Below are 26,933 nucleotides of genomic sequence, written 5' to 3' on the forward strand. Positions count from 1 at the left end.
TTATTTTCTCTTCTTGGATTTTACCAGGGCGTTAAAGGGTGTCAACCTAGTTGAGATGCCTGGGTGCGCCTGCTGATCCTCCCTCTCCCATTGCTTTGCTTTTTGTATAACCTTCATGTACATTGAGCTTTTGTCTCTTTATTTTTCAATATTAATAATAGTGGGACTCGTTTTCTTTTCAAAAAATAATGGGCCTTGTTTCCTTTTGAAAAAAAAAATAGCTGTTATTAGTATATGATTATATTTGTAAGATTATTTCTTCTTCTTAAGAAACCTTGTTAAAATTATTGTGAGTATGACAAAATAGTTCTATTTACATCAGTTCTCTTGATGTTTAGTGAATTCAAAGTTTATTTTTGTGATTTATTCAGCTTCATTTTTTGACGAGATTTTCTGTTATCCCTTACTTTTGTAGGATGCTCGCTCACAAGTTTGTTCAAAAGTCAGTGGAATCTGACCAGTACTTGAAGAAAGCAAAAGTGAAAAAATCTTGGTGGCCATTTGGATGGTATCTAGTTCTTCCTTTATAACTCAAACAACATCTTTCCTAAACCTACCATAATTTTTTTCGAATTTTATGGAACAATGATATTTTTTTTATATAATGTTTCTACCACCAAAAACTCACTCTGTAATCATATCAGCCGGCCATTACTGTACATTTTTATTTTTTCATTTTAAGAAGTTCAATATTAGTCAGAATAGTCAATATTTCAGTGATTCATTAGTGTGCACACTTGTCCAGGAACAATCAATCATTCAAAGATGAAGAAGAACAATTCTTTAGTCAAGAAGACTGGGAACAACTGAACAAATTTATAGGGTACAAGGAAGATGACAATTCACTGTCCATCATAAATGTTGGCAAAGTGGACACTCTTCTTACTTCTTTGGAGGTTCACATGAACCGTAATGCTTCAAAGCTTACCGATGAGGCCCAACATTGTCTTGCTGAACTCTCATGTGAAGACCTTAACTGTTCCATAAAATTTTTTCCAGAAACCAAAGTTTTTCACATCAATTTGGGGTCATATCAACTATCATCTCCAAGCGGTCTCCTTGCTGTGGTCTGATTCAAACCCTTCCTTTTACTTCAAATGATTGATATTTCCAAAAGGTTTCCAACATAACTTGATTGCAGTGGAGCACTGAAATATATGTGTTTTGCAGAGTGCTGCTGTTCGTGATTCGTTGGTTGGTGTCTTCCATTACAAGCCTTTTGATGCCAAAGTGGACTGGAGCTTGGTTGTGAAGGCTTCTCCTTGTTATGTGACTGTAAGCTACTGCTCAATACTTTTGCAGCTTTAATTCTTTTTTCACATCTTTCGGCTGATTAGCCTCTTTTTCCAGTATCTCAAAGATGCTATCGAACAAATTATGAGCTTCTTTGAGAGCAGCACCGCTGTTGGTCAGACTGTGGCATTGGAAACAGCTGCTGCGTTACAGGTCTAGTTTCGAACTTTGCCAATGGATTAAATGTTATTCGTATTACTTCTAACTGTTAGCTTAATTGAGTGAACCCTGAGTTGCAGATGTATTTAATTGTTAATCACAATCCACATTTTTGGGAGGTTAGATGAAAAAGCACTTGAATAAGTAAGTGTCGAAGATGTCAAAAACATTTCTAATATGAATCCAGATGTCATATTAATATGACAAGCAACAGAGAAAATCAGTTGTTCTGACATTTGAAGTACATTGACTTATGAAAAGTTCAGAGATTTGTAGTTCCAAACAATGTGGTGTCAAGGGAATCGTAGGTGATGTAGCCTAAGGGATAAGAGGAGAACCCTCCCAAGAATCAAATCAAAGTCTTTCATATGAATCAAAAGTTGTGAAGAAGACAATTACTTATAGAGAATTGGAAAACAAACTAATTCTAATCTTAATTAATTGAGAAAATTTAATCCTAATTGACCATGAAAATTAATCCTAATCCCAATCTTCCATCCAAAAAAGAGTGCGAGACAGTTTTCGATTCTCCATTCCACGTGAGTAGTGAAGAATATGAATACTTTGAAAAGACAGGCAGAAATGAGGGGTAGTTGCAAATGGAGTCCTTAGAAACAGACTTAACACTTACCTGTCTACATTCAATTCATCGTCCAATTCTTCATCAATCTGAAAGCATTTAGGTGTGTTTCTATTTTTTTTGAAAAGGAAACAGCCTTGATGAATTGAATGTTGATGTTAAGTGTTCAGTTTGCTGCACTTCATTGGAATTAGAGATCATCTGAAATATTTTGTGGCTGATTGTGGTCTAGTGTTCAGTTGATCATTCCCAACAGGTTTTGCCTCCTCCAAAGGCTTCATGGACTTCTTTGCACGAGTGTACGCAGTGAAGAGTTAGAAGAGTGAGGGCATGCATTAGGGGTTTTTAGCAAGATGCCCCGTCAAATGGCCTCCCTCTTCAACCGAGGCTTAGAAGTTTTCTCCTCAAGATTGGTACCTCAGTTGTGCATCAGAAGTTTTGGTAGCTGTTTGTCAGCTCGCATAGTCTTTGAATTTTTTACGGATCAGTTTTTTTTTTTTGGTTGGATTTGAGATAGTTCAGCTCTTTCTTTTCATCCTTTTGAGATTCATCTTCTTCAAGCTTTCCAAAGTTTACTTCTTTCACGGTTATGGTTTTTTGGTGCATTTTTGTTTATATGTATATATATCTTATGGGCACATCTCCTTCCAAATACGTGAAGGGGTCACTGTGGACCTTTTCATAAAAAATGAAATTCCCAACCTAAAACAAAGCAAGATATTTAAAAAGCCCATTGTTCTAGCCCAAAACTAAAAGAGAAAAAAAACTAAATCCCACTATCATCTAATCTTCATCTTCACACTTGAGTCCCCACAAAGTCATGTAAAAAACAACTCAATTGAATATCTTCAATAATTTAACAAAGAAGTTCTTCATTTATCTTCGTACTTTTGCCTCTAATCTTCTTCACTAATCAATTGGACTTCCGTGCGCCACCAACTTTTTCTATCGTATTATTAACAATAAAAGTAGTTAGACTGTTAATAAAGTAGTTAGACTGTTATTTTCTGTTGTATTAGTTAATCTGTTAGACAGTTATTAGTTGCTACCAAGCATCTATAAATACCAAGCTTTGTTGATGTAAATATTTTCACATACAGAAATAAAAGAATTTACTGCAGTCAGTAAGTTTTCTCCCAAATTCTGCTTCCTCTATTACGTATTCTGTTGACAATTATATTCAATATCTTTGATGTTATTTTTGTATTGTATTGTATTTTGTGCTATTATCATTAACTTGACATTTTATGCTTTTTAGTGGATTACATTTAGTAGTATCTTTATTCTAAATTTACATATATCCTAGATTCTTTTTTGTTATTTTATTATCTATCTATATATATTTTTTATAAAACAATGTATCCTACCTATCCATTTTCTAGTTTTCTAGAAATTGATATATCGTCATATTCTATCGTATTCTTATCCTATTTGTGCTTCATATCTTGTCATTCATATCTTGGATAAATCCCTAGCAAGCTTCGTTCTACTTATGTGAGTGTATTTCATTGTTTTGCAGTTGACAATTGATGAAGTTAAGCGTAGTGCTCAGCACCAAGTGAGTAGAGCATTGAAAGATCGTTCGAGGTTAGCGAAAAACTTTGTGATTGAATTTGTCCTTTATGTGACTTCTTATCTATGTTTTAAAATTTTCTTTATCTTAATGAATTATCATGTGCAATGTTTTTTTTTTTTATAAGAGACAAATATATTCATATAACAAAACAGAACATCCCAAGGGCGAGGGACAAGAGGGCCCTCCCCGGAAGAAGCTAGGGAACTAAGAAATGATGGCCTTCCAATTGTTGAAAGTCATAGAAAGGCTATAATTACAAAAGTGTTTGGTGTAATTCGTACTCCACCAAGAGGCTGTGTGTTGAACCAGAGTCCAAAAAGAATCAAAAGAATTAAATCTATCTTCAAAAATTCTGCTATTCCTTTCTTTCCAAATGCTCCACAAAAGGGAACGCGTCGCACATTTCCATAAGATGTTTCCTTTAGGGCTGTAACCTCTAATATTAAGACCTTCAATCATCCAACTATCAATCTTACTAGGAAGACAAAGCTCCAAGTCAAAAATACCAAACAGAGTGTTCCAGGCTTTTTTTGTGAAGGGACAATGTAGAAATAAATGATCCAAGGTTTCCTCATCTTTAGAGCATAGGCAACACATCGAGGGGCTAAGCAATGTGTTCTGAATTTTTTTTTTGTAGTTTCTCATGGGTGTTGAGGCTTCTGTAAGCAAGCGACCATAAGAAAAACTTCACCTTCTTCGGAATTTTATTCTTCCAGATATGACGAATCAAGGGAACGACAATGTTGGGGGATCTCTTAGTTAAGTTAAGAAAAGTAGACTTTGTAGTGAAGTTGCCATTCATGTTAGGAGTCCATTTAAGACTATCATTCCTTTCAGTGGGGGCCCAAGAATGAAGAATTTCTAAAGCTGAGGCCGCATCATAAAAATGTGAAATAGTATTCACTTGTCTATTTTTTCTGTTTATTTTTTTGTTCTTCTCTCTTAAGGAGGGTAATTGTATCTCCAAGCCCCTTTGCATTGTCATATAGGAAAGAAAATTAAATATACTACAACCAGTCGATTTAAACCTTGAACATGTCATCCTTAGATAACATTATGAAATTGTCTTAATTGGCCAGCCTTTATAGCCTCCCCACCTTGAAGTTCTAGTTTATCTTGTCTCCCAGATCAAGCCTTCTGCTCCAATCAGTTTTTGCTCAATCAAGGATTATTATTTTTGCTCTGTATTCGGCTTGCTGCCTTGGTTTATCATATTTTTGACCTTGTATTGTAGCCTTTAATTTGTTATTGTTTTGCTGTTTTGCTTTTATTTAACCTGCTATGTGGATTTTTATTTTCGCTTATGGATGTGATGAGGGCGCTAAGGGGGTGTCAGCCTAGTTGAGATGCCTGGGTGCGCCTGCTGATACTCCCCTCCTCCTTTGCCCTTTGCCCCTCATATACATTGAGCTTAGTCTCTCTATTTTCAATATTAATAATAGTGAGACTCGTATCCTTTTCAAGAAAATAGGAAAATGAAAAATTACCTTGAACATTGTAATTGTATCTTTTGGCATTGGTCTATTTTTATTTTATCAATGAAAAGTTATGTTTCCTTTTCAAAAAAAGAATTAAAAACCGAGAGTTATATAGGGTGTCTAAATCAAATGCTGCTGAATTGTTTAGATGCAAGTTATCCTATGGATGCATCAGACCATTTTGTAGACTTTACCTCATATAATGTTTATCTATTTGTAGGTTTCTGCTGGACTTGGATATTGCAGCTCCTAAGATTACAATTCCTGCGGAGTTTCATCTTGATGATATCAATTCGATAAAGCTTCTGATTGATTTGGGTAATTTGCTGATACGAACACAGGTCCGTTTTACTCCTATTTAAAGAATTGATGGGCAAAAATTTAATTTTCTGTTATTTTGTTACACCTCTGCCTCCGCTCTTGTATAATATTATTTAAACCTTTTTTTTTGAAGATATAATGAAGAGAGATTAATGCTCAAAGTTATAATCACTAATGAAGGAGAAAATGGCAAAATAAGCAAAATTAGGCAAATGATACTTGGCTACAATGGACAGACTAAAGCATTCTAATTAAGATAAAAATCCTCAATAGAGTAGTTAGCGAAGTGCTTGGATTGGGAGCAACAGGAGGATACTTTAAGTTTTTCTAAGTCTCTCTATTTGTATGCTTTATTTATAATTCTCTTGTACTCTGAGCATTAGTCTCAATTTGATTAATAAAATCTGAGGCTTGTCTCCTTTACCAAAAAAAAAAAAGAACCCAAAACAATCATTCCGTTGATCAAAAGCAACTTCTCTGAATCCTTTCAAACCAAATACCTGATTAAATGGATTTCATTGCCCCACAAAATTTTCGATGCCAGTGAAATACCAACAAGCAACTTGATAATTTTTCCTTTGAAAACACTGGAAACATCCCACTCAACTGTTAATACAGGGAGAAAACAGAAGGAATGAAGGATAGACTGACACTGCTCAACTATCTGTGATTCATGCCGCTCAAAAGCCATAGGAGAAATGCTTGGTAATTCAAGCAATTGTTGGAATCCTAAAATTTTTTCTTCTTTGAGCAATCTCCTATAAAAGACAGCTCACATTGAGGAATCTCCATCCCAATGATTTACAATCTAGCTATTCGGCATTTGAGCACCTCTATTAAGTCAATGAGATCTCAGGCTAAGAGTTGATTAGCTAACCAAGTGTCATGCCAAAAGGATATGCGGTTACCAATACCAAACTTGAAACCAGCAAAACTCTCTACTTGCAACCAGACCCTTGAAATGCTTATCCATGGACTTCTAAGGCTTAACCCTCCCTCTCCAGCCGTGTGCCAAGAGAAATGGTCACTACTATACTACAAATTACTTATTCCTATGCTTCAAACCACCCAGATTGAGACCTCCGACTTTTTGAGATTTGGAAGTCAACAGATTCTGTAATACTGTGAAATGAAAATCAAAATAGCATAATGTAATGATAGTGTAATAAATTCCATTCTTCAGGAGCAGTTTAGTGAAAAGAAGATAAAATATCTTTGTTTGATACGTGTCCAATGGTATGGACAAGCACGCTGTACATGGCATTTCTCACATCTGCTGACAACTTAGCTTGCAAACTTGGAAATCAACCCTTTTCTATTATCAAAACCATGTACTATTTGAATAGACCAATTCTTTTATTGCAGTTTTGATTATTTGTCTTATATGTGGTTAATGTCTGCAGGATGACCAAGAAAACGTGTCTTCTCAAGAGTTGGATATGTATTTGCAATTTGATGTGGTCTTGAGTGACGTCTCTGCCTTTCTGGTTGATGGGGATTACAACTGGAATCAAATTTTTGGCAAAGATACTCACAAATCTCCTCGTGTAACAGACATCAACATCATGCCCGTTATTGATAAATGTGGGATTATCTTAAAACTGCAACAGGTAATCTTCCTCTAGTTTGTCTGGGTTTCTTTTCTGAACTGCCTGTTATATTTGCTGCCAGTATATATACTTAGCCTTTAGAATTGACATGATTTATTCTATGTAGATTCGGTTGGAGAATCCGTCTTACCCTTCAACAAGACTTGCAGTGCGATTGCCTTCCTTAGGGTTTCACTTTTCGCCAGCAAGGTATCATCGACTGTTAAAAATTCTGAAGATTTTCCAGGAGGATAGTACCAATTCAGATGTTCCTCAACTATGGAATCAAGCTGACTTTGAGGGGTGGCTATCTGTTCTTATTAGGAAGGTTGTGCTTCCTATCTCTTTATTTATTAGCTCCTGTATTCTGCTAATTTATTAATCATTAATCTATTTCATTATTTCCCATTTTGTTAATAGGGTGTTGGAAACAGGGAGGCTGAATGGCAACGGCGATATTGTTGTCTAGTAGGGCCCTATCTCTACTTAATTGAAAGCCCGGGGTCCAAGTCTTACAATCAATATCTCAGGTTTAAATACTCTATTATGCTAATTAGGTCATCACTGGCTGTGTACACATCTAAGATATAATTTTAAATTTTTAAGAGCCGTAAATTGATAATGGCTATTCGTATTGAGTTTGGTTTCTCGGAGAGTGTTATTACACTGTATCTCAATCATTACCAGTTTTTTGAAAAGGAAACGGTCTTATGTAATCCTTACCAGTTTTGTCTCTCTATATTTAAACATTAATAATATTAAGATTTGTTTCCTCTTCAAAAACCAAAAAAAAAAAAAAAAAAAAAGAGAGGAAAGGAAAAAGAATAAACAAAGTGCATAGTGTTTTCGGCTTTAAGGGAAATCTCTTGTTTCCTTGTTTTTAATACGACTGATTGAAAAAATTGATTGAGTGCGAGATATAAGCCTATTAGGTCGCCTCTTCTTTAGATGGATGTTTAGTCTGTTTTAGTCCTTTTATTCGTATTTCTTTGTACTTCTTTTGGTTTTGTTTTGCTTTTGGACATTACTCCTTTGTTTTGGTCTTTAGCTTGGTTGGTTGGATATGGTGAGGGCGCTATGGGATGTCAACCTAGTTGAGATGCCTAGGTGCACCTCCTGATCCTTGGCTTACTTGCTCATTGTATATTTCTCTTGTACTATGAGCTTGTGTCTCATTATTAATACATAGGTGGTCTCCTTTAAAGAAAATGACTGATTAGGAAAGTACATTTATATCAGGCTTATTGGTGTTGCCTTTTCATTGAACAGTCAACTAGCTATATTATTTAGCATTGTCCTTAATTTTATTTGATAAAGTTACATATTCTGATTTAAAAGTTCTATTCATTGATCTGGGTAAGCTTAAGAGGAAAACAAACCATTCAACTGCCGGCAGAGTTGGTTGGAGAGGTGCAACATGTTTTGGCTGTTTACGATGCTTCACGATCAAATAACAAGGTTATGTTTGTCTTATGCATTGTATAGATGATTAAGCTCTTTTGAGAATCATGCTCACTCAGCTTTGTAACTGTATTTGGGTTTAGATTGTGGAGGATACTAGTGCCCTCATATTGAGGTTTGATTCTGATGACTCAAGGAAAATTTGGCAGAACCGCTTGCAAGGAGCCATATATCGTGCTTCGGTATGTGATTATTTGTCATTGTTTGTCACTACTTGTGTTCATTCTTCATTTGGGTTTAGATGAGCGGAGATTAGATCATTTTTCTTTAGACCAGAGACAACTTTCATTGAAAAGATGAAAAGAGAGTATTGCTCAAGGATACAAACTCCTAACTCCAAAAGGAGTGAGAAAGGAGGAAGAAATATAAAAATAACACACAAACCTTTACTGAATCTTCTTGTTAAGGAACCTTGTTTGACAAAGAAGCTTCTCCTCCCGATATGACTACATTAGAAATGTTGAAAATAAATCTCAGAAGAGAGCCTTTGAAGATTAAATGCATAGCTCCTTGAAGGAATATATATGGAAAGGAGAAATGCCAAAAAAAATTTGAACTTCCGAAAAAGATAAATTTTTTCGATTAATGCAGTGTCAAATGCAGAAATCGAGAGAAATTCGGCTAGCTCCAAGGATCCAAATTAATACTATCACGAACCAATAGCAAGAATAATTGCCTTGATTCGGACGAGAAAACCTCAACAGATTCTGGCTTGATTCAGACGAGAAAACCTCAACAGATTCTGCCTTGAAAACAAGCGAAAAAGCCCAATAAATAGTGCAGCCAAAATAACTTCTTGATAAAAGACTGAAGCAGTGGATGCAAACTCTGAGTATAAAGAATCGAGTGCCTCCCCTCTCTCCTCCCTCCTCCATCATCCAACTTGGATTACCCAGGCCTCTCTGCCGAACTCCATTCTCCTCAGCATGGAAATTGTTAGCTGCAAAGTTAATCAATCACATTATTGTATTTGGAAAGAGAACGAAGACTTTATTGTTGAAGATGTGGAAGCCAACAAATCCATTTGAATCTCTGAAGCTCAACTCTGATGGACTCAGCATACCATTTCCGATCTCCTCATTAATCCAATAGACCGCGTTTTCAAGAAAGATGTTGACATTGACTGAGGGCGATTGACGATCTTCAAGTTCCAAGCTAAGTCAGGATGGATCCTTAGTTGTGACATTTGGCCTTATTCAGGAGGTCATTCCACCCTTAGAGTCTGCTTAGGAGTTAACCTGCAAGGCTGGTCTTCCTTCAGTAAAATGTTGGAAAAATATGTAGATACAGTTGACTACTCCAGATGGTACTCAAACAATTCCTATTACTATCAATAAAGTGATTTCATATACTATACAATCTGTGTTAGAGGATTGAGTTCCAACACTTTCATACTGCGTACATTATTTTATTTAGTTATTATTATTGTTTTCTTTAAATTTTGGAACTTCTTGTAGAGGTTACAGCCTTCCAACTTTTTTATTTGTTCTTTTTCATTAATCAATGAAACATTTGTATTTCGTTAAAGAAAAACCAACTAGCCAACCAATTAACTAAAGAAATATCTAAATCAGCAGTGAATCAAAACAAATCAACTGATAATTACAAAGTTTACTTTCACATTTTTTTAAGTGAATTTATAGTGATATTTCAGAAGTGCTTACCTTAATATTTATACAGGCCTCTGCTCCTATTTTGGGTCTATCTGAAACTTCCTCAAACTCTGAGGACTCTGAAATTGAACCGGATGAAAGTGATGGTACCATGGATTCATCTATAGAGAGGGTATTTTTGACTGGTTCTCTTGATGAACTTAAAGTCTGTTTCAGTTCTAGTAATCAGGTATCTTAGAAAACCTTGTTGTTTTTCAAATTTTCCTCACTACATGTTTGACATATGTTATTCTATTCCCTTTTCAGCATGGGCAAAACTTTGAGAAGATCCTTCTTGCAGAAGAAAGAAATTTGATTGAGTTCCGGGCAATTGGTGGTCAGGTACAGATTGCTAATTTGACTGCTTACACTTGGATTTTTTGTATGTTTTTCAGATTCTCTTCTGAATGTAATTTCTGCAATATAGGTCGAGCTGTCAATGAGATCAAATGACATGTTCATTGGCACTATACTGAAGTCTTTGGAAATTGAAGACTTAGTTTGTTCGAAGACCAATTCTCGATCTTGTTATTTGGCAAGATCATTTGTTCATGGGGAAGAGACACCTTTGTTTTCTGATTACTTAAACAACCATGGTTCTGATAACAATGATTTAACTCAAGTAGAAGGTGATGATAAATTCTTTGAGGCACCCGAAACCTTGGTTGACTATGCTGATTATCAGATACAATCACCCAGAAAAGGTCTTGAGTATGTAAAATCTCAAAGTTCGCTCCAATTGAAAAATTTTGCTCTCCCCAGCTTTTCACGTATTGCTGGTCTGCTTCCACCTGGTGGCTCTGAAACTCATAGTGTGGATAATGAGCAATCTGTTACATTAGATAGTTTTATAAAAGCTCAAATAGCTCTTTATGACCAAAATTCTCCTCGATACTATGATGTAGACAAACAGGTGTGCCCCATATTTCTTGCTTAATTATATATTATCTACAAGGATTTTGGTTTTGAAATATTAAATTTTTGTCGCAGGTTTCTGTTACCTTGGCTACATTGTCATTTTTCTGTCGTAGACCTACAGTTTTAGCCCTTATTGAGTTTGCCAATGCCATTAACTTGGAGGAAGAAAGCTGTGAATCATTCAGTGATCACTCATCATCAGGTATCGTAAAGCATGATATCCAAATTGAAGATGAAGAACAGTTTCCAAAGAACACGGAGGATGGCATTGTGAAAGGTTTGCTAGGAAAAGGGAAGTCTAGAGTTGTATTCAATTTAGAATTGAAGATGTCTCGTGCACAAATTTTTCTAGTGAAGGAAAATGAAAGTAATCTAGCAAGTTTGTTTCAGGACAACTTGCTTGCTAATATCAAGGTTTTGTTTCATGATCTCAACCTTACTCTACTAGACGTATTGAATCTTAAAGTTGTAATGTTATTGAAATCTCTCATTTTCTCCCTTTAAGGTGTTCCCGTCCTCTTTTAGTATAGAAGCTGCTCTTGGAAATCTGAGGATAAGTGATGATAGTCTTTCAAGCAGCCACATGTACTATTGGGCATGTGATATGAGGAATCCTGGTGGCAGTTCTTTTGTTGAGGTTCTCCCTCTCTCTAATGCTAAACTTGCATTGTCATGTGAGACGACTTTTTGTTCCTTTTTTTCTGGCCTTTCATTAATTTGTGATTTTTCTTTCTATTTATGATATTTCTCCTCAAAAAAAGTATTTAGGATTGAATGTCTTTGAGCTATATGCAGCTAGGGAACAGACATCTCACAGTTATTATTTGTTAAGCGTAGGATTCTAACTTTTAATTTCCTAAAATTGATTCAGAATAGGAAATAAGTTAACAGGTGTTGAGGAGAATAGAAGAAACCAAGAGTACGAGTGGATATTACCCTGAAGGTTTTGTATTTTAATATTTATGTTTTGGAATAAAGATACGTGACAGCAGAAGAAAGTAACCTAAACTACAATTTATAGTGTGGGATTCTAAAGCAAGTTAAATATCATTGGTGTGCTTACAGAACTCGTATCTTGCTGGAATTATCTTTTTAAGCATCTACGGGTTTTTCTTTTCAAGATATTAGCAACAATTAAGATGTTTTCTTGTAGATTTCTGACTTTTCAATTTTGTATAATTTTTTCTTGCATTTTACAGTTAAAGTTTTATATAAATTATGAAGTTTCTCTTTTGAAGTTGGCTACATATTGCAGCTATTCTTTTCTTCATTCAATGTTGATGATGAAGATTACAACGGTTATGAATACAGTCTTCTGGGGAAGCTTTCAGAAGTACGCATTGTATATTTGAATCGATTTGTCCAGGAGGTAATCTTTATACTGATTATTGTTTTTTCTTCATTTGATGTTTTACATGATTTTATAATTCATAAAACTGTGAAATTATTGTAGGTTGTTAGTTACTTTGTGGGTCTCGTCCCTGAAAATGCTGAGGGTGTTGTGAAGTTAAAAGATCAAGTAACGAATTCAGAGAAGTGGTTTACCACTACTGAAATAGAAGGTTCGCCTGCTTTGAAGTTGGATCTTTCACTTTCAAAGCCTATAATATTAATGCCCCGAAGAACAGACAGTCTTGAGTGAGTTTTAATGGATATGTAATCGTTTTGAAATTTCATATGACATCTATATATATTAGCAGGCATTATCTCTCCTTCCTAATAATTATTTGCATGTTCTAATTTTTCTTTGGCAGTTATTTGAAGCTTGATATTGTCCATATTACCATTCAGAACACATTTCAGTGGATTTCTGGGAGTAAAACAGACATGAGCGCTGTGCATTTGGAAACTTTAACTGTTCTGGTGAGAACCTTCAAGGATTTGGTTGAGACAGTTTTGGTCAGGATGAGGTTTATGTGTTGATCCTCCCTCTCCCCTTTGCTCTTTGTATAATCCTCATGTACATTGAGCTTTGTCTCTTTATTTATATTAATAATAGTGAGACTCGTATCCTTTTAAAAAAAAAACTAATTTTGGAATGGAAAAAGGTTTCTGAAATGATAAATTTTCGGATTTTTGGTTTGAAAGGATGCTTGGTGTTGTCTTTCTGTCTTTTTCATGTTTTCTTCTTTAAGTCTTCTGTTTGTATTGTAAACATTTTCTTTCATGGTTGATCTTTCATTTGTATTGGGTTGTGGTTGCTTATAGTGTTTTTGTTGTTTTTCTTTTTCGCTTTTTTTTCTGTTTCCTTTGTAATTTTGAGTGCCAATCTCTTTTCATTATGTCAATGAAAAGTCCTGTTTTCTCTTAAAAAATTGGTTTTGTGAGTAGGGTTAGTTTGTTACAATGTAACTGTCTGACCACCTTATGATTATTCAGATTGATGACATCAATTTAAATGTTGCCGTGGGAGCGGAACTAGGGGACAGCATAATTGAAGATGTCAAGGGGGTTTCAGTGATCATCCGTAGGTCACTTCGGGATTTGTTGCGTCAAATACCAAGTTTGGAAGTTGGAATTCAGGTAGCCATGTCAACTATTCCATTTCTCATTATTCTTCTACTATTAATCTGTTCACGGATGCAATTAAATTGTTCCCTTTTTTCTCTGGCTGTCATTTTATCAGATAGGAGTGTTGAAAGCAGTTCTTTCAAACAAAGAGTACCAGATCATCACTGAATGTGCAATGTCAAATATCTCTGAGACAGCAAATGTTGTCCCCCCATTGAAAAATATTTCTTCTGCTTCAACTGATATAATAGAACCTGATACTCGCCAGGTTCTAAATGGGACAGAACCTGAAACAAGTGAACCATTCTCAGTGTCAATGAAACTCTCCGTTATTATTGACCTGGTTCAGTTGTGCTTGCGTGCAGGAATATCCGGAGATGCATCTTTAGCCACTGTGCAGGTGTTCTATCCCTAACTGAATTTTCCCTCCTGCATCTAAATTTCAATTCCTTGTAATTCAGGCAGTATTCAAAATTCTTATTTTATTTGTTTTAGAAAGGAAACTTGACGATGTTGTACAGTTTTGTCTCCTTTCAAAAGAAAGAAAAAGAAAGCAACTCAATGATGTACTGAAGAAGCAAATAAGTTGAAGACATGGCCAAATTATACAAGGGCGCGCTGGCTTGTTAGGATTAGGAGTACAGAAATGGGATAAATACAAAGCTTCTTTTATTATAGGGCCCTGATGCCGTAAAGTAGTTAAAATAATAAAGTCATCCATGAGTTGGTCAAGCTGGGAAGAAACAAGGAAACACTGTAGGCATCGTGCAGTGTTTAAAGATTTTAGTACAAGATACTATCCCTGTCTATTTATAGGAGATGGCAATGAACTAACTAAACAACAAGCTTTAACAAAAATAGATAAATAAATAAATTGAACTAGAAAAAACTTTTAATTAATTAACTGACAAGGAAATGTTTAGGAGCATGACAAACAAGAAAGATGTAAAAAGAAAGTCAGAAACAATTAGCCAAAAAACTGAAACATCTCGGGACTACAGCACTAATAAACCACAACGGTCCAACAAAACAACACCAAAATGATAGTCCATAAGGAAAATATCCAAGGGCTACCAAAATTCTATTGTCTAGAAAGCTTACTTTTTCTAAAATATTAAATATTTTATACAACTCCTTTATGTTTTTAGTAAAACATCTGCTATGTTATAGGGCCATTTATCAAATATTTCTTTTGCACTTCTATCTGTTTTGTTTCAGACATCGGAATTTTCAATTCTTGAACTATGAATTCTTCTGTGTGTTCTATTTTTAAATTGCGTTTCCAGGCTAGTAATGCATGGGTATTGTACAACTCCAATACAAATGGTGAAGGTTTTCTTTCAGCAACACTCAAGGGTTTCACTGTTCTTGATGACCGTGAGGGAACTGAACTGGAATTCAGGCGGGCAATTGGAGTTGCTAACAGCATTGGTACAGCTTGGCTGCACATACCGACTGATAAGCACAATCAACTTTCAAGTGATGCAAGTACCATAAAAGAAAATATTTCTCAAGCAGTTCCTGCAATGCTTATTCTTGATGCAAAATTCACACAGTGGTCAACATTTGTTTCATTATCAGTTCAAAAACCTCAACTTCTTGTCGCGCTTGATTTTCTCCTGGCCGTTGTTGAATTTTTTGTTCCAACTGTTGGCAATATATTGTCAGATGAAGAAGATAAGAGCTACTTACATGTTACTGATGCTGTTATCTTGGATCAGTCACCTTATAGGCAGCTATCATCCAAACTGCATATATCCCCAGGAAAACCGTTAGTAGCTGATGATGAAAATTTTGATTATTTCATCTATGACGGTAATGGTGGAGTAATGCATTTAACGGATAGAAACGGAGTTGATCTTTCAGCACCTAGCAAGGAGGCAATGATATATGTTGCAAATGGGAAGAAATTGCAGTTCAAAAACATCACTATCAAAGTATGATTCCATGCCTATAATTTTCTGTTAACCACCATTGTTGCATTGAAATTCATAATTAACGTGACAATGCTTTTTGACCACTGTAGGGTGGACAATTTTTGGATTCCTGTGTTTTTATGGGTACCAACAGCAGTTATTCAGCATCTAAGGAAGATAAGGTGTACTTGGAGTTGGGGGATAATGTTGTCCAACGAAGCTCTCAAGATGTACAACCTCAAGATATTACCAGCAACAAGTCTACTGAGTATACTATTGAATTGCAGGTTGAGTACTAAACTATCTTGATAAGTTCCTTCTTGCACTGTGATCTATCCTTATGAATTCTTATTTTTGCCGTTGCACAACTTCCTTGAAACCTACTTATTTACATATAATATACTGAAGTTCTTTGAATAGCATAAAGACATGCGACTTTCAAGTTCTGGAGTGCTTCTTAAAAATTGTAACGCAGGTAGAAGATGATATGAGGATTGTGTGAGGTTACTAACTAAATAACACAGAAAATCACCCCAACAATGTTTAAACGGAGATAGTACTCTGCTAATCTTTATTTATATATAAGCCAAAAGATGATTCACAACTACAATATAACAGTAATAAAGAAAACACAGCAAAGGAAATATACCAGCTCCTCTCTATAGAGCTAGGAAATCCCTTGTCGGCTACAGTAGGCTTTACACATTAAAGATGACAAAATAACCTCCCTACACTAAACCCTAGGCGGCCTATAAATAGCTCTCCTCATATTCCTCCCCGTGGGTCCCACCTGCACATACCTTTTCTTTTTGGATTATTTTTCTCTCTCATTAACTTCCTGTTCATCTATCTTTTTACCCTTTCTCTTGTAAGTGTGAATTATTGGTGGTCTTACAGATTGTTAAGCACAAGGGTCCAGCTAAGGACTTAGTGACACCTGAATGGTAGCGTCTTCCATCGTTTCCTTGCTGCAAAAAAAAAAAAGACGTAGCTTGATCTCAGAATTGATAGATGATCAAGGTACTCCTACAGTTTCCTTTAATGGAATTGAAAGTCTCATCATTTAATTCTATAAGTCTCTCTATACAAAATCTCCTCAAGCTGGTTCTCTCCCTAATCCCCTTGATTGGTCAGTAGTTTCGACAGAACAAAATACAAGGCTCACCTCAAGATTCAGTTTGTTCGAAATAAAATCTGCAGTTCAATTATTGGGGAAAAATAAGGCCCCTGGACCAGATGGCTATACAGCTGAATTTCTAATTAGCTTTTGGGATCATTTCAAAGATAATTTCCTTGCTCTCTTTAATGAGTTTTACGAGAATGGGAGGTTAAATGCATGTGTAAAAGAGAACTTCATTTGTTTAATCAAGAAGAAAGAAGATGCAGTAAGGGTAAAAGACATTAGACCAATAAATCTTACAACACTAATTTATAAGCTGGTTGCAAAGGATGGAACGCTATGATTATGCTTGACTGAACGCATCTTCATGGTACTCATTATCCAAATTTTTTCAGGACTACTCTTCGCAGGAGTTTGTTTTAAATTGGCCAGCCTTTATAGCCTCCCCACCTTGAAGCTCTAGTTTTTCTTGTCTCCCAGATCAAGCCTTTTGCTCTAATTAGCTTTTGCTCAATCAAGGATGACTATTACTTTTGCTTTGTTTTCAGCTTGCTGCCTTGCTTTATCATTTTTTTGGCCTTGTATTGTGTCCTTTACTTTGTTATTGTTCTGTTGTATTGCTTTTATTTAACCTACTATGTGGCTTTTATTTTCGTTTATGGATGTGATGAGGGCGCTAAGGGGGTGTCAACCTAGTTGAGATGCTTGGGTGCGCTTGCTAATCCTCCCCCTCCCCCTTTGCTCTTTGTATGTCCCTCGTGTACTTTGAGCTTTGTCTCTCTATTTTCATTATTAATAATATCGAGACTCGTTTCCTTCTAAAAAAAAGCAATTAGAGGATCCATCCTTCTCAAAGGAGATACCACATCAGGCAAATTTTGGAATCAATTGGAAAAAACTACAGATTTTGAATAAGGATATTATTATCAAACTAGCTTTACCCAAAAGTAAGAGAGAGAATGTCGTTGATTCCAATAATTTCTGGGTAGACACCCGACCTATAAATGTCATCGGTCTAGAAGTGGAAGATGCTAATCTGATTCTGAGATATGAAGAAGAGAAAGAGAAAGAGATAGAGAAAGAATTGGTGGCCTAGGTAGATGCTTTAAAAGGGCACATAGCTGACATAGTTGGAGCACATCACTACTCTATATTTAGCTGCCTTGATCTAGCTTTCGATCTGCCTTTTTTTCCCCACCTGGCCGATGCTTGAAGTAACTGACATGGTTGAACAATTTAGTAAATACACAATGCACATAGAAGTTATTTGAACATTTACAAGCTGAAAACTTGCATGGAAGCTTCTGGTAAACTTAGGACTTGGGAGAATAAGATACGTCAAGGACTGAGCTTTTGTTGTGGTGCTTTTATTCTTTTGCAATTTCAGTTGACATGCACAAAGTTTAAACATAAAAAACGTGGATTTGCCTAAACCTAAAAGTAAAAACGATCAATGATAAAACATGCGTTGTTGATTTGTCCAAACTCAAAGAGCATAACCTAAGCTTTATGTTCAATGTTGATGATCTTCAATATTCCCCATTCAAATTTCTTTATCAGTCCGTGGTTTATCTTGGGTTGTTGGCAGTGCAACCAAAGTCCTACATTGATCAAATAAGGGGATGATCATGGTATATAAGTGAGGACAACTATTTCTATTGGTGTTGGTATGGGGCTTTCCACTGCTGCCTCTACGGTTTTTACTTCCTATCAGATTGCGGCTTAGGCTTCTATCGGATCTTCAAACCTTACAAGGGCAGAACAGATGTTCTCCCTGAAGCAGCCCTAGGTGTTCCTTTGCTCAAAGAAATTGGGCAAAGGAAAGAAGCCAGGAGAAGGAGGATATCAGTCCTGGAAGAGCATTGGTTTGGGTTCAAAACTCCCAGAGATGCAATTTAAGGAACCTACAATGATAAGAAGTGCCCATTCACGGGCACTGTTTCTATTAGGGGGCGTATACTTGCTCGTACCTGCCACAGTGCTAAGAGGATCAGAAGCATCATTCTTAGACATAATTATCTTCACTATGTGAAGAAATATCAAAGGTACGAAAAGAGGAACTCTAACATTCCAAACACATAGCTTCTTGCTTTAGGGTTAAGAAGGAGACCATGTCATCATTGACCGGTGCAGGCCCTTGTCAAAGACTGTGATGTTCAATGTATTGAAAGTGATTCCTGCTGGATCATCCACAGGTGGAAAGAAGGCTTTCGCAGGGATTTAAGTCCAGACTGTGATGTTCAATGTATTGAAAGTGATTCCTGCTGGATCATCCACAGGTGGAAAGAAGGCTTTTGCAGGGAGTTAAGTCCAGAATTTTCAGGTCCCATATTTGTTTATGTTAAAGGGGATGATATGTTAGCAGAAGCTTTCTTTCAGCCATATGATGTTTTCACTTTATTTATTAACTGAATATTTTATTATTGTGATACTATTGCAATTTTGATTCCCTTATTGGTATGGGGCTTTCTAGGATGAAACCAAAAGCAAATCCATAAGCAAAAGCATAGTGGACAATATCATACCATACCATTGTAGTTATATTTGGAGAGTCCTTGTTGTTAACAAGTGCCGTCAAAACCACGTTCCTAATTGAGCCATGTCAGAAGAATCATCTGGTGTTGAACAAAGGTGTAATGGAGCCTCGAAAAGTAGGTTATGATGTGATACGTGGTTGAACTCTATTGGATATGCAGTGTGCTCCGGTGAAGGGGAGTTGGCCTAGATAAAAGTTGGATAGGTGGCTATTTGAGGGAATGCTCAATTGTCCTCTGTTCAAGGGGAGGATTATTGTAATTGCAATCAGAGCCCCACATTGGTTGAATAAGAGGAGGATTAATGTAATTGCAATTAGAGCACCACATTGGTTGAATAAGAGGATGACCACAAAACCTTTTGAGGTGAAACCAAAAGCAAAAAGTCATTTGGGTTTATGTCAAAAGTGGACAATAATACAATATCATACCATTGTATATATATTGGAGGTTCGTTGCCACGAACAAGACTTATGTAGCATGTGCTTGTCATAGACGACTAATTTTAAGTTACTGTTTTCACTATGTTGCAAAAACTTATACTTTTCATTGGTGGCCCATCATAATTTATGTTCTCCATGCAGGCAATTGGTCCTGAGCTGATTTTCTACAACACATCAAGGGAAGTAGGGGAATCAACAATCCTCCAGAACCAACTTTTGCATGCTCAACTGGATGTATATTGCAGGTAAATGTATTTTCTCTACATTTAATGGAAAGCTTGATCTGTCTGAAAGAACTAAGAAGAATACTGACATGTATCCCCACTTGAAGCAAATGCTAGTGCAAAGTCATATATTATGCATATCTTTTTTCATTAAAAAATCTATGTATATTACATCATTATGGATTATTTCACAGTTTCCCATTTTAGTAATGTTTCACATGCTTATCATGCCTATAGGCTTCTTCTGAAAGGTGATACAACTGAGTTTAGTGCAAATGCACTCGGTTTGACCATGGAGAGTAATGGAATCCGGATTCTGGAGCCGTTTGATTCCTCAGTAAATTATTCAAATGCTTCTGGAAAGACGAATATACATTTATCTGTTTCAGATATATTTATGAACTTTTCATTCAGCATCTTGAGGTTGTTTTTAGCCGTTGAAGAGGACATTGTGGCATTTCTAAGAATGACATCGAAGAAAATGACTGTAGTATGCTCCGAGTTTGACAAAGTCGGAACAATCAAAAGTATGCACCACACTTATTGCCAGTATATGTAGAAAAATCATAATTTGAATCCTTCCAGCACTTATCTTCATTTTTCAGGTCTGAACAGTGATCAAGTATATTCTTTTTGGAGGCCTAATGCTCCACCTGGTTTTGCCGTATTTGGTGACTATGTTACACCATCGTCAGTAATCGCTTTTCTATGCTGTTTCCTTGGCATTATGTTGCCAGTTTGATTTTTGATGTTGACATGAACACTCTTAATATGGCAGTGAAAAACCACCAACGAAAGGAGTTCTTGCAGTAAATACCAACTTTGCAAGACTAAAGCGACCTGTATCTTTCAGACTAATATGGCCACCGGTAGCTTCTCAAGACATTTCTAGTTATCACATCGACAATTATGATTCATCACCTGGTGATGATAGTCTGGGACAAGAGGATTGCTTTTATTCCATTTGGTTTCCTGAAGCACCCAAAGGATATGTTGCACTTGGTTGTGTTGTCTCCAAAGGAATTACGCAACCGCCAGTATCTGCTGTTTTCTGCATCGCCTCTTCCTTAGTTTCTGCTTGTTCCTTGAGGGACTGTATAAGTATCAGCACCAGTGTACCGTATGTCAAATATCGAACTAATGAATCTCTCTTATGTTCATTTTGTGCGGCACATAAATTTTGGGGGTATTCCATCTTTATTCCCATTTGGGCATTGATGGTTGTATTGGATAAGTCTTGTATATAGTAGGAGCTGTATTCTGAATGGGTTTCTTATTTCAAATATAATGTGTACTTTGCAATCTCATACGCATTTAAAAGAGTTCAGTGAATTTTTTATTTCTCTTATCTTGACTAAATTTAGGCACTTTGCTCTGTAAAATTATTTTGATACAATTTTGTTTATAAGTTGCAGGTGCCATTCAGATTTTGCTTTATGGCGTGTGGACAATGCTGCTGGATCTTTCTTGCCAGCAGATCCAACAACTTTTAGTGTGAGAGGTACTGCATACGAACTGCGTCACACAATTTTTGGGTTTCCTGAAGTGTCTCATGAAGTGCCTAAGAGTTCAGATAGTCATGCTTCACCTAGTCAAACTGAGACTTCACATTTGGAGAAATCACCTATAGTAACTTCTGGTCAGCGTTTTGAGGCTGTTGCTAACTTTCAGTTGATATGGTGGAATCGAGGATCAAATTCCAAGAAGAAACTATCAATATGGCGTCCAGTTGTTCCTCAGGGGAAGATTTATTTTGGTGATGTTGCTATTAAAGGGTCTGTGTCTTTCATTTTCTATTTTTTGGTCAGTATGTTAAAGTTTTAGTACCATGGTTAACTCGTGGTTGTCATGTGGACTCAGATTTGAGCCTCCAAATACGTCTATTGTTCTTCATCATACTGGAGATGAAGAGTTGTACAAGTCTCCACTAGATTTCCAACTTGTGGGACAAATCAAGAATCAAAGAGGAATGGAAGACATATCTTTCTGGTTGCCACAAGCTCCTGCAGGTTTTGTTTCCTTGGGTTGTATTGCATGCAAACATAAGCCTAAGCTACAAGACTTCAGTGCATTGGGATGCATGCGGATGGATATGGTAACATGGGATCAGCTCATGGAGGAAAGTGCCTGGGATTCTTCAGATGCTAAGCTAATAACTGAGCCATTCAGCTTATGGATAGTTGGTATTGAGTTGGGGACATTCGTTGTGCAGAGTGGGTCTAAGAGGCCTCAAAGGAGCTTCAATCTTAAGCTGGCAGACTCACATGTAACAAGTGGTTCAGATAACACTGTAATTGATGCAGAAGTGAGAACGCTTTCTATAGCGGTGTTTGATGACTATGCTGGTTTGGTAAGAAAAAGCTCCATTTTAGTTTTATTGAATGATAAATATAGGATATTTATTATTTGCTCATTGTATAATTCTCTGTACTATGAGCTTTCGTCACATTATTAATCAATAAAAGAGACTTGTTTCCTTTTCTAAAACAAATATTTTGTTTGGTCACCTGGTTAATGAGCTTCAAAAAAGGGGGACATTATGATAGTCGATTTAGTGTCCTCCAATTTTTGTTCTTTTGTTTCGTATATCAATGAAGTTGTTTCTTGTTAAATAATAAAAATGTTAGTCTAATATTATTTTTTTTGCATTTTGTTGACATTTACTTTTTTGCTTGAGATCTTTTTCTTATATATTTTTTTCTTTCTTGAAGAGGATCTAAATGAAACCTCATGCAATATGAAAAAACTCTTTCACCTGAAATGTGTTGGTGATATATAATTAAATTTGCCTCAACCACCAGCTTAAGCTTCTGAGTGAATTGGTGGTTTAATATGGTATCAGAGCAAGTGGTTCAGGGAGGTCCTGTGTTCAAGCCTCTGCATTGTTGTTTCCTCCCTAATTAAAATTGATTCCATTTGTTGAGCCTTTCAAATATTTCAAGCCCACAAGTGAGGGGGAGTGTTGGTGATATATAATTAAATTTGCCTTCAACCACCAGCTTAAGCTTTTGGGTGAATTAGTGGTTTAATAAGGTTGATTGATTTGATTATAAAATTATGGAGTACGTATACACAAGAGTCAGCAGATCCCGTAGGATTCCCTCATCTGAGAGTTTTGTGCAACATATTGTTTGTGTTCTACCCCTCATTTAAGATTGTTGTGCAACCTATTGTTCTTGTTTTAATTCTTCCTTCACAGCTTTTATTTGATTTTCCTATGACCCATTATGTGCCAATTTTAGCACGTACCTTGGAATTTTGTTTCTTTGAAATTCTACCAACACTCCATTACCTTCATAGTTGATTATAGATTGTAAACACGTATGGACTTCTTTTTATTGATTTATTTGTATAATTTCTCTTCTTGATTTTGGCAGATGGTTCCATTGTTCAATATATCACTTAGCGGGCTGGGATTTAGTCTTCATGGAAGAAAGGGATATTTAAATTCCGTCGTGAACTTCTTTTTGGCTGCCAGATCATATAATGATAAGTACGAATCTTGGGAGCCACTTGTTGAACCTGTAGATGGATTTCTGAGGTAACAACCTGGAGATGCTTCTTTTTATGCCAGTTCTTTCATCAAACAAAATGATTATGAACCTAGGGATTGGCTGAAGTATGCACTGCACCTCTTGCACTAGAATTGATAACATTTCTAAAACTTTGAAGTATATTTTAGGTCTGTTTGGTTCATGGAACTCAAAAGGTGTTTAATGAGCTCAGTCCTTGGGTATTGTCGACACAAATTATAGAATTCAGAATTAATCCAAATTGTGCTACACACAGTAAAAGGGTGGAAGATGCGAACCTTTTGATTTTTTTGTGACCGCTAGTTTTTGGCTTTGGAAATCCTATCTTTTAGTTTATAAAATTTTGCTTACATGATTCTCCATTCAGCAATCTAAATGTCCCATTACACACTAGATGTCAATCAACCCTTTCCTAATCTCTTCCAACTTTAAGCATCGATCCTCCTACTTCCACCTTTACTGATTGTGTTTCACGTTCGAAGGAAAAGTTCCTGGGTAAAGGTCAAACATTGGTAGAACTATTGTGTTGATACCTTTCTTCAATGTCCACCACCGTCAGCTGTGATTCAAATTCAAAGGAAAAGTTCCTCTGTGATGGTCAAATATCGGTAGAATTATTGTGCTGGAATTTCTTTTGTAAATTGTTGGATTTGAAATTCTAAGACTGTCTGAAATTGTATTGTGATATTTTTGTCCAAGACTGACTAAATTTGTATTGTGATATTTTTGTCTATACTGATTGGCATATGTTCCAGGACCTTTTTTTGTTGTTTTATTTATTTATTCTGAAAAAGGAAGTAAGTCCCATAATGAAATGAGACAATTCAGAGTGTATAATAATACAATGAGGAAACAAAAGTCGAAGCCTAATGATCAATGGGTGCATTCAAAAATCTCAACTAGGTCGACAACCTTCAAGCACTCTCATCATATAATACCTAATCTTGCAATGTTCATAAAATTTATTCTCAAATCTTGAAATAGGATACTCTAGAAGGTATCCCCTTTTTAAATAGTTGTACCCTATTGAGTAATCAACTTGTGAAGACTAGTTGTCAACCGAAGTGACCAATCTTCTACCTTGTTAGCCAACATTGCTCTAGATGGTTGCTTTAATACCAAATTGGTCTAGCATAATAGATATAACTCTAAATATAACCAATCTTTATTATGAATCAAAGGTTGTAGAATTCAAGAGAGGAATTGTCTATTTTTAGAGAATTTAAAACAAAGAAAGTAATCCAAATACTAAAAGGGAAACAAAAAGAACTAAACAAGGAATTACCCAAGATTAACTACTAATCATTCGTTCAATCCTACTGCATTATTTGGACTCTTGAATCTTGACCTTGTAAATATGTTTTATTTCTTACCTGAACAGTTGGAGAGCTTCCTTTAGCTCCCCCTTTTGCTATCTTTAGATGAAATAGCTCTTGTTTCTTTTAATAAAAAAATAAAACTAATAATAATAATAAAAGAAAGATGAAATAGCTCGTCTTCTAAGTATAATTTAGATGTGAGTACTATGGGGTGTCAACCTAGTTGAGATATTCGGTGCACTTACTGACTTTGATCTCGTCTCTTCATTGTACTCAAACATTACCCTATTCATTTTCTTAACGAAGAGATTTGTTTCCTTGTTCAGAAAAATAATAATAATAAATGAAAGGAAGGTTTTTTCATACAATTTTATTTAATCAGGATGATGTCTCCAGTTAGTAATCTAAGTTTGCCCATTTAAATGATTGACTTAATTTGGTTCCCTTCAGGTACCACTACGATCAAAATGCCCCTGGATCAGCTTCTCAGTTGCATCTTACCACAGCTAGGGATTTAAATTTGAATATTTCAGCATCTAGCATCAATATGCTTATTCAAGCATATGCAAGCTGGATCAACCTCACGCATGTTGAGGAGCATAATAAAACAAGAGTACATTTGCTTCTTCTTCTAATGATAGTTTTGATGATAACAGCCTCTGTAGTCAAGATCACATTCAGTTAACGTGTTATGTAATGTATAGCTGATCAATTCTTCCTTTTTTTTCTTCTGGGAGTTGTCATGTAGGACTCGTTGTTTTCCACTTCTGGTGGAAAAAGTATCGGTGATGTGCATGCCAAGAGAGACTATTTCATCATCCCACAAAACAAACTTGGGCAGGACATTTACATCCGAGCTTCAGAAATACGTGGTCTTCAAAATGTAATTAGGATGCCTTCAGGGGACATGAAGCCCCTAAAAGTTCCTGTTTCAAAGAACATGTTAAATTCCCATTTGGAAGGAAAACGTTTTAAGAAGGATAGGAGAATGGTGACGATAATAATTTCTGATGGACAGGTATAACATATAATTTTCATCAATTACTTTGTAAAGACTCTTTCCTCAGTATTTATTTCTGTATATTTGTTTCGTTTATGAACAATTATTCACACTTAGACAAACATTTGATACAGTTGCCAAGGGTTGAAGGACCAGCTGTTCACCAATATACTGTTGCTGTTCGTCTTACTCCCATACAAGGAGTTTCTACTGAATTACAACATCAACAGAGTGCACGAACATCCAGAAGTAGCTCGGACCACTCATTATCCGCTGAGGTTGACTTAGTTCACTGGAACGAAATATTCTTTTTCAAAGTTGAAACACCGGTGGGTTCTATAGACTTATTCATTCAACATGTCTGCATTTTTTTATGCACTACCTTACATTTCCCACTTGTAGTCATGACCATTATTTTATGCATTCACAATTATGCCGATGGCAATTTTTCTTATCTCAAGTTTTTTTTTTTCACCCCATTTGTACGAGTATTTGAAGAATTGATAGTTACCAATGCCTATTCAATAGGATTATTCATTTTTATTTATAATCCTTTTTTGGGTGAATTAGTGCTGTTTATAAACTACATTACGTCTAGTTAGTGCTTATGGTGTTTACAGTGTTGAAATTACCATAGTCTTGATTCTTAAAATGATGACTTGGGACTTTTCATTTTTATATAAAAATCTGACATTTAGATGATATATAATTAAATTCGCCTTCGACGATTAGCTTGTAAGCTTTTTGGTCAATCAGCAATTTAAGATGGTATCATAACAAGTGATCTAGGGAGATGTTGAGCTCAAGCCCCTGCAAGGAAATAAATATTCATTTCCACTGTTGGGTATTGTTTGTATTTCAAGCCCAAAAGGGAAGAGGGAGTGTTAGTTGGATGATATATAATTAAATTCGTCTTCACCCATCAACTTAAGCTTTTGGGTCATCGATGTTTTAAGATTTACATATCTAATACCAAATATCTTTTCATATGAAAGTAACTCCATAAGAAATAAGTTTTCTCCTAGCATGAGAAATTTTCTGACTTTTTCTAGATTTCGTGGATGCTTTACACATGCTTTTGATTTCTGTCGATACCATCTCTTTGTGCCTCCCTGATGCTATTTTTGCTTTTCAAATTCCACAGGAAAAGTATATGCTGGAGTTGATGGTAACAGATGTTGGAAAAGGTACCTTTGAGTGCTAGTAGTTCTCTTAAGTAATAGAAGAATGAAGGGATGACCTACAAATTGCGTCCAATGATACCTACTCTTATTTCTAGTTGGTTCATATTTATTATTCATATCAC

The 26,933-nt window shown here is 35.8% G+C and overlaps 1 protein-coding gene and 1 pseudogene across 1 annotated transcript in view; both read left to right on the forward strand.

Annotated features, from left to right (window-relative positions):
• Window positions 1–26,933, forward strand: part of LOC101212417 — a 70,547-nt gene that overhangs the window by 22,756 nt on the left and 20,858 nt on the right. The window contains exons 11-44 of the mRNA XM_011654376.2: window positions 416–508; window positions 746–1,067; window positions 1,171–1,275; window positions 1,351–1,446; window positions 3,552–3,619; window positions 5,307–5,427; window positions 6,811–7,017; window positions 7,124–7,324; window positions 7,417–7,526; window positions 8,358–8,454; window positions 8,541–8,639; window positions 10,138–10,299; window positions 10,377–10,451; window positions 10,537–11,022; window positions 11,100–11,441; window positions 11,533–11,664; window positions 12,283–12,396; window positions 12,481–12,665; window positions 12,782–12,890; window positions 13,407–13,550; window positions 13,654–13,938; window positions 14,825–15,475; window positions 15,565–15,741; window positions 19,693–19,796; window positions 20,013–20,302; window positions 20,381–20,465; window positions 20,554–20,895; window positions 21,185–21,550; window positions 21,636–22,125; window positions 23,153–23,316; window positions 25,078–25,240; window positions 25,376–25,645; window positions 25,762–25,956; window positions 26,772–26,814. Coding sequence (XP_011652678.1) covers window positions 416–508; window positions 746–1,067; window positions 1,171–1,275; window positions 1,351–1,446; window positions 3,552–3,619; window positions 5,307–5,427; window positions 6,811–7,017; window positions 7,124–7,324; window positions 7,417–7,526; window positions 8,358–8,454; window positions 8,541–8,639; window positions 10,138–10,299; window positions 10,377–10,451; window positions 10,537–11,022; window positions 11,100–11,441; window positions 11,533–11,664; window positions 12,283–12,396; window positions 12,481–12,665; window positions 12,782–12,890; window positions 13,407–13,550; window positions 13,654–13,938; window positions 14,825–15,475; window positions 15,565–15,741; window positions 19,693–19,796; window positions 20,013–20,302; window positions 20,381–20,465; window positions 20,554–20,895; window positions 21,185–21,550; window positions 21,636–22,125; window positions 23,153–23,316; window positions 25,078–25,240; window positions 25,376–25,645; window positions 25,762–25,956; window positions 26,772–26,814 — 6,893 coding nt within the window. The remainder of the gene's footprint in view (window positions 1–415; window positions 509–745; window positions 1,068–1,170; window positions 1,276–1,350; window positions 1,447–3,551; window positions 3,620–5,306; window positions 5,428–6,810; window positions 7,018–7,123; window positions 7,325–7,416; window positions 7,527–8,357; window positions 8,455–8,540; window positions 8,640–10,137; window positions 10,300–10,376; window positions 10,452–10,536; window positions 11,023–11,099; window positions 11,442–11,532; window positions 11,665–12,282; window positions 12,397–12,480; window positions 12,666–12,781; window positions 12,891–13,406; window positions 13,551–13,653; window positions 13,939–14,824; window positions 15,476–15,564; window positions 15,742–19,692; window positions 19,797–20,012; window positions 20,303–20,380; window positions 20,466–20,553; window positions 20,896–21,184; window positions 21,551–21,635; window positions 22,126–23,152; window positions 23,317–25,077; window positions 25,241–25,375; window positions 25,646–25,761; window positions 25,957–26,771; window positions 26,815–26,933) is intronic.
• LOC105435051 lies at window positions 18,340–18,798 on the forward strand (annotated as a pseudogene).

Source organism: Cucumis sativus, chromosome 3 (assembly GCF_000004075.3).
Source record: "Cucumis sativus cultivar 9930 chromosome 3, Cucumber_9930_V3, whole genome shotgun sequence".
Taxonomy (NCBI): Eukaryota; Viridiplantae; Streptophyta; class Magnoliopsida; order Cucurbitales; family Cucurbitaceae; genus Cucumis; species Cucumis sativus.